General features: G+C 45.3%; 1 protein-coding gene across 1 annotated transcript in view; it reads right to left on the bottom strand.

Annotated features, from left to right (window-relative positions):
* Positions 1 to 433: 433 nt before the first annotated feature.
* Positions 434 to 7,661, bottom strand: part of LOC143288612 (SEC14-like protein 2) — a 33,455-nt gene continuing 26,227 nt past the window's right edge. Inside the window, exons 8-11 of the mRNA XM_076597268.1 lie at positions 6,885 to 6,991; positions 4,046 to 4,185; positions 2,284 to 2,450; positions 434 to 685 (exon numbers count right to left, since the gene is read on the bottom strand). Of these exons, the coding sequence (XP_076453383.1) occupies positions 519 to 685; positions 2,284 to 2,450; positions 4,046 to 4,185; positions 6,885 to 6,991 (581 nt within the window). The 3' untranslated portion in view covers positions 434 to 518. The remainder of the gene's footprint in view (positions 686 to 2,283; positions 2,451 to 4,045; positions 4,186 to 6,884; positions 6,992 to 7,661) is intronic.

Genomic DNA, 7,661 nt, shown 5'->3' with positions numbered 1-7,661 from the left:
TAAAAGGAAAGGAATCGGAACACATGTGCCTCGAGTTGAGCATTGATGTTGTTTTGATGGAAGGCGTTACGAAAATAAATTGTTGTCCTGGTCTCAACAGAAACTCTTCTGATATTGTAACATAACAGGCACACATACATGCATAAACATAGAAATAAAAAATAATATCTGGTGAAATGCCACAGCAATACAACAAGTGACGACAGCAGAGCAAAAAAAGGCAGGCACGCGTACACATGCACACACACACATGCACAGAGCACAAGACACATACACACATGCATACACATCACACACACACACACAAAACACATACATACACACAACACACACAAATAACACAACACACGCACACAGCACACCACACAAACAACACACACACACACCCAACAACACACACACACAACACACACACACACAACACACACACACACACACACACAAATACACACACACACACACACACACACGCAGCAGACAAAACACCACGATGACAGAAATGGAACAGAAAGTTTTCATCATAAAACCCCATCATCGTCATCGTCATCGAGAGCGTTGTTCTGCAGATTGTTGGAAGAGTTCTGCTTGGGCACATGCAGCTCCGAGTCTGGCTCCAGGACCTCCAGGAGGTAGAACAGCTTCTTACTGCGGGTCCAGCTGTATGTGTTGTCGAACCTCATCACGTCTGGAAACACAGAGGTTAAGGCGTCAGATCAAGGTCAAGGCATCAGGTCAAGGTGACTGGTCAAGGTCAAGGCATTGTGTCAAGGTCAAGTTATCAGGTCAAGGTCAAGAAGTCAGGTCAAGGTGTCATGTCACTGTCAGGTCATGGGGTCAGGTCAAGGTTTGTGCGTGTGTGTGCATGTATGTATGCGTGTGTGGTACGGGGGCCTTGGGGGATCATGTGAGCGCATATGTATCTTCAAATGTATGTTTATATGTATGTATGAAAAATTGTGTTTTATGTGTGTGTGTTTGTAGTTTGCAAGGTACATTCTGGTGTGTACATGACTGTAACATTGATGAGAAGCACTATGTATTTTTGTAAAGCACCTAGAGCAGGTTTCTGGGCGGAATGCTATAAACGTATCCATTATTATTATCATTATTACTATTCTTATCATTATTATTATGAATAATATCATTATCAAAAAGACCCCATGGAGGTACACTGGAGAATTTTTTTTTTAAATCATGCAAAGGTCAAGGTGAACCAAAAATGTATATCAACAAAACATAAGACAGAAATGCTTCCTCTAAAAAGCAATTAAACACTTGATTTAAAATTAAGCTACACAATGCAAAATCAAACTTGCCGAAGGTACAATGCCTAACTACAACACTACTTTTTGGTGGGCTTGGGGATGTTGTTGTTGCTGTTCCTTTTCCTATTTTTTTTCTTTTTCTTTTTTTTTTTTTTTTTTTTGTTTTTGTTTTTGGTTGCCTTCATATTTCTGTTAATACTTCTTCTTCCACTTATTTCTTTATTTAAGAAAGGTCAAATTTTATGCCAGAAAAGACCCCACGTAAGGGGGGGTGGCGGGTGGGGAGGGGGCACACAGGGGGAAAAAAGCAAAAAAGACAAACTGAACAAGGCGACAACTGCACAGTGGCTTGACCAAGCCACATAATGAAAGGAAATTTTTTTCCTAAAATTACGTTTATCTAACATACCTACCATGACCCGCTAGTGCAGGCTCTGGCAGGGAGTCTGATTCCTGTCCTGTGCAAACTACTATCCACCTACGCTGAGAATACAAAAGTAGCTACAGCCGACAACCTCCCGAAAGTTGGTTACCTCCCCATATGTATGTAAATGAAACACTGCACAGTTTCAGTTGTCATCTGTGCAGATAAGCATCTTCTGAAATAACGCAAATGACACAAGACAATGGGGTCAAGCCTTCTTCCATTTGCTCCTCTACGTTCATAGGCTGCAACTCCCACATTCATACGTATGTCCAAAAGGGCAGTTCCATGTCTGACCCTGTTTTTTTTTACCCCAAAATGTAGGCAGCCATAGCACGTTTTCAAGGGTGTCCAAGCATGCACTCACCCACACATACCCACCAACCAACCAACCCACATTATACGCAAGATATACTCAAAACGCTATATCCCACACACACATACACCCTAACCCCCCCCCCCCCCCCCTCCAACCCCCACACCCTCACTCTCACACCCTTCCCCATTCCTCCCCTGCCCCCTGAAACCATCCCCTCCCGAACCCCCCACCCACCGTCCCTCCACCCACACCCACACAGCCAGCCGCAGACTCACAGGTGCCAGGGTCTTTACAGGTGACGGAGCCGTCCTCGGGAATCAGGTGGCTGTTGACGCGCACCGATGCCATCACCGCCTCCATCTCCCCAGCCTTCTGCCGACCCTCCCCCGTCTTCCGGAACACGCCAAACCCGATGTCAAACCCGTCAGTCTTGAACTGCCATCTGGAATATATTTTTAAAAAAGGGATTTTTTTTTAAAGTATGTTTAATCTAACATACTGTGACCTACTGGAGCAGAATCCAACTGATTCCCTGTCCTGTGCAAACTACTAGTCCACCCAAGTGTAGTAATTGAAAGCAGCTGCGGCTTGTGGCTAGCCTCAAACTGTCAGAGATGAGACAGAGGATTTTGGGGAAAGGCTGTGCGTGTGTTTGGGAAATGTGTGTGTGTGTGTGTGTGGAGGGGTGGGGGGGTAGCAAAGGGTAGGGAGGGTGTGTGGTTGGGGGTTTGAGAGGAGGAAGTGTGTGTTTATTTTGAGAGAGTAGCGGGGGTGATTGTAGCAAAGGGTGTTGCGAGTGGGGGGTTGAGATGTGTGTGTGTATGTGAGGGGAGGGGTTGTGAGTGTTTAATGTACTGTGGGTGGCAGGTTGGTGAGCAGATGGGGGGGGGGGGGGGTGACTGTTTGCTTGTGTGCATGTGTCGTAAGCGCATGTCTGCATGGTTTTTTTTTTGTTTCAGCCTGAAATCACAAACATCACCTCCATAACTATGAGTAAAAATCGTTTCCAAATCTAACCTCATGGTCAGTCTTCAGACAATAGTCTATAGAATCTCCATGCCCGACTATTAAAAGTTCTTTTCTTTTTCTTTCTTTTCTTTTTTAGTTTTGATATGGCTTTGCTATGAAGCTTTTCAGTGATATGACACCGCAAGACAACATGCTGTCAGCCATCTTTTCAGGGTCAGCCATTCTTTCTCTGTCTCTGGACCTTGCGATTGGAATGAACTTCCTCTTTCGCTTCGTCAAGTCTCCACACTCAGCTCTTTCAAGTCTGGCCTTAAAACCCACCTCTTCCCAAAATAGCCTCCCTTGCCTGCCCTTCCTTGTCTTTAGTTTCTGCAGTTTTAGAGTTATGCATGCGTGTGAATGACTGGTGCGAAAGCGCTTTGATTTGTCTCTGCACAAGATTCAGCGCTATATAAATACCATTATTATTATTATTATTTATTATTATTATCTTGGTGGTGCAGAGAATGCGCCAAAACAGACCTGATCGTATGACATCGCCTCCTGCCGTCTGTCATGAAGAATGACGTTCAACCCGAACCGTTAGCACAGCTGTGGCCCAGTGGTAATGTGCCTGACTAGAAAGCTAGTGTCCATGGGTTCGAGCCTCATATACGGACAAGGATATTTATTCGTCCCTCCACTGGACCCTTAGTGGCGGTCTGGGTGCTAGTCTTTCAGACTGGACCTTAAACTGAGGTCATGTGTGTCACAATGCACTTACCGCACGCAAAAAGAGCCCACAGCAACGAAAGGGTTGTTCCTGGCAAAATTCTGTAGAAAAATCCACTGCAATAGTAAAATAAATACACTTGCAAACAGGAAAAAAAAAAATGAATGAAAGGTTGACATTGCACTTTGGCAGCAAGCTTTTCACTGGGTGAGCAGCCCAAATTTCACACAGATATATCAGTTGTGACAAAAAAGCAATACAATGCAATACACTAATACAATACAATATGAAACAAATACAGTACAAATACAATACAACGCAGCACAACACAACACAGAACAACACGATCATCTCACCTGATGACGCAGTTCGGTTTGGCAACCTCGACGTCCACCTGAAGACTCGACCCGCGACCTATGGAGGCCTCTGTGAACCCCGTGAGGTCCGAGAGGTCCTCTGAGTAGTACATCTCCGGCACCTCCCCTCCCATGCACACCTGCGCAGCCATCATTCCTACAGGTGAAAACTGGCCAGAAGGAAGTTTCAGTTTCAGTTTCAGTTTCTCAAGGAGGCATCACTCTGTTCGGATAAATCCATATACGCTACAAAACATCTGCTAAGCAGATGACCAGCGGCAAATCCCAACGTTCTTAGTCAGGCCTCCAGTGCATGCTTATATATTTGTGTACATATTGGAGTGGAGTTCTTCTACAGAATTTTGCCATAGGACAACACTCTCATTGCCATGGGTTCTTTTTCAGTGGGCAAGGCGAGTGCTGCACACGGGACCTCAGTTTATCATTTGATCCGAATGACTATGGAGGCCTTTTGTTGCTGTGGGCTCAACCATCCCCGTCTGGAACTCCCTGCCTGCAACAGCAGCAGAGGCTCCCTCCTTGGTAGCTTTCAAGAGGGAGCTGAACAAGATCACAGTTTAGTCCCCCCCCCCCCGGAGGGACGCTGCGAGTGACGGTGGGAAGGAATATGTATACATGTTCTTTCTCACTGTCACCCCCTTCGGTAGGAAGATAGGTCTACTTAGGTTATGATTAGATTTCTACGCCTCTGCGCACACAGGTCATTAATAGTCAGTAATGACGACTGACCTTCTAATTTGAAGATTTGAAGACTAAGACGCTCAGTCAGACTTGGGAGAAAGGGCGAGAGCAGGATTTGAACCCACACCCTCACGGACACTCTATATTGGCAGCTGAGCGTCTTAACCATTCTGCCACCTTCCTCCTTAAAAAAGATTTTCCGCTGAGTCAGAAGGAAATGATCAGGAAAAGACAACAACACTCATACATAACAATAACTGCAGTTTGGTCATCAACATTAACTCTCTCCATACGAGCAGCGAAAGAGACGACGTTAACAGCGTTTCACCCCAACTGCCATCATCAAAATATTGCAAGCAGAAGGCTCTTATACTGAAGAGGTGAATGTTGACAAATAATACCACAATTCTGACGACGGAAGCTAAAGGTTGGGTCATTCAGACACCCACTGGACATCCAAGGGGTCTGTGTAGAGGAGAAGAGAGGACTGGCCGTACTGAGTGAGTTAAAAAAGATTTTCCGCTGAGTCAGAAGGAAATGATCAAGAAAAAGACAACAACACTCATACATAACAATAACTGCAGTTTGGTCATCAACATTAACAACTGTTCAGTTGGTACTGCATTCACAGCTTAACTTAAGCACACCGGGTTACGCTGCTGGTCAGGCATCTGCTCAGCAGATGTGGTGCTGGGTGTACGGATTTGTCCGAACGCTGTGGCGCCTCAAACAATGGACCAGACTCCACACATGTGAACTGCTGCCAGCGGTTGCCGACAGAGACAGATGGAGAAGGGAGGTTGCGTCTGCGGTCCTCAGGCTTCCCCCAACGACTACTTTGTAGTTATGGGCCTGAGGTTGAGGTTGAGGGAGTGGCGCCTCCTTGACTTCAGTAACTGAACTTCACTTCACTTCCACTTCATTTAAACAGACACAAAAAAAGGTTCTTTCATGTTGCACTATTACATTCGTTCTTCCTGCGGCACAAGATCGTCAGTTTTGTCATCCCACCCGTTTAAAAAAAAAAAAAGAAAAAAGAAAGAAAAAAGACTGACACCCAGACCACCATCAAATAAGGTTGAGTCTAGTGGATGGAGGAGGTGGGTTGAGGGGCGTCGGGAGGGGATAGGAGGGAGGGGATAAAAAAAAAAATCCCCCATCCTTTGTGGGGAATCTAACCCAGAACCAGTTGGCTTATGTTCCAAGCCTAGGGCTTATTTTCAAGATCGGGCATAAATGCTCATTATGATAACAATGATACGAATCGAACCCGTGGTGGGCTCATCAGCGAACTTAGCAGCGCTAAGAGTGCTTATCGCTATGAATGTTCCTACCTAAATGGGATTTACAGTGGAGTTAGGAACATTCTTAACTCTCTCCGGACAAAGGAATGAGTGAGCATTCCTACATAAAATGTATTTGGTTTCAGACAACGGAATGGAATAGCATTTTCAAAAAATAAAAATCCATCACACGCTGTTTGATTTTGTGATTAGCCAAGCAGAGTGCACTATTCTGGGTCACTCCACAATTGAATGGTATGATTGGCCAGCCTGCCATGTGTGGCCCGTCTATCACACATGCTGACAAAGTCACTGACCGGTCATCTGCTCGCGTGCCAGCCTGTTAGCAAAGCAGGCTCTTCTCAAAATGTTTTGGAGCGAACAGGGCAGCAAAGGCAACGTTTTAGTGTTGCCGAAGTACTTGAAATGCTACAAACTGAAGGGTCGGACACTGAAGGGGTGGATGATGACAAAGAAGAAGTGAATTTAATGCAGAAAGCGAGCATGGGTATGGTGATTCAGGGTGAAAAACTGGCATTATTTTCTACATATAGCAAACCTGTAAAAATAAGATGAGAAATTTGATTTTTTTTTTTTTTATGTAATAGCTCAACATGTAATAAACCAGTTCTGAAAGTTTCATTTTCTTACTCTGTATTTTGTATTTTTTGTAATTTTTTTTCCAAACCTTTACAAATGGACCGTCTGTGGGGAAAAGCAAGGGAGAAAACTTGTCGTCCCGAGTGAGTTAAAGAAAAGCAAACTAAGCACTGCTAAGATCGCTCATGCAGCCCACCCCAGGGCTCCCAGCGGTAGGGGGTCCACCTGAGCAGAGAAAGCAGCAAGCATCGTACCCGTGAAGTGCAGAAAGGATTTCCGTCCGGGTCGCTCTGGGTCCCTCCCCAGTGCTGGGGAAGCTGGTCCTCGTCTATGTACTTGAGCAAAGTCTGCTTGTAGTGAGCTGCACGCGCGCACGCACACACACACACACACACACACACATATATATTTATGTACTGAGAGAGAGACAAACACACACACACATATGCATGCTCGCACACACACACACACACACACACACACACACATCTATTTATGTACTGAAAGAGAGACAAACACACACACATACGCATGCACACACACACACATATACATATACACTCACACATACATGTACACACAAACACACACACACATACTCTCACATATAGAGAGAGAGAGAGACTGAGAGGGAGAGAGAGAGAGACATCCAAACTCACACACACACATACTCATATGTGTGCACATGCGTACAGACCATATACATCTGATCAAATTACATACTTCTCCATTACAGGGTGATGTATAATATATTGTGCATCAGCTTGTAAATACCCAGTATCTGGTAAAAAAAAACAACCCTCCATTCAGTCATAAACAGTGCACAGGGAAAACTACCCAGTAAACACCCAGCAACCCCCCACCTCCCCAGCCCCCACCCCGCCCCCCACCACTTAAGAAAACAATACCTGCAAGAGATGATGATGTACGTGTCATTGAACCCCACCCCCACCCCCAACCCCCACCCCGCCCCCCCACTCCATGACACAGTGTCTTGTTTTCAGTAGCGCCAGCGTCCTGTTCTCACTCCC

Source organism: Babylonia areolata, chromosome 12 (genome assembly GCF_041734735.1).
Source record: "Babylonia areolata isolate BAREFJ2019XMU chromosome 12, ASM4173473v1, whole genome shotgun sequence".
NCBI classification, from domain to species: domain Eukaryota; kingdom Metazoa; phylum Mollusca; class Gastropoda; order Neogastropoda; family Buccinidae; genus Babylonia; species Babylonia areolata.
This window is presented reverse-complemented; position numbering and strand designations above follow the sequence as displayed.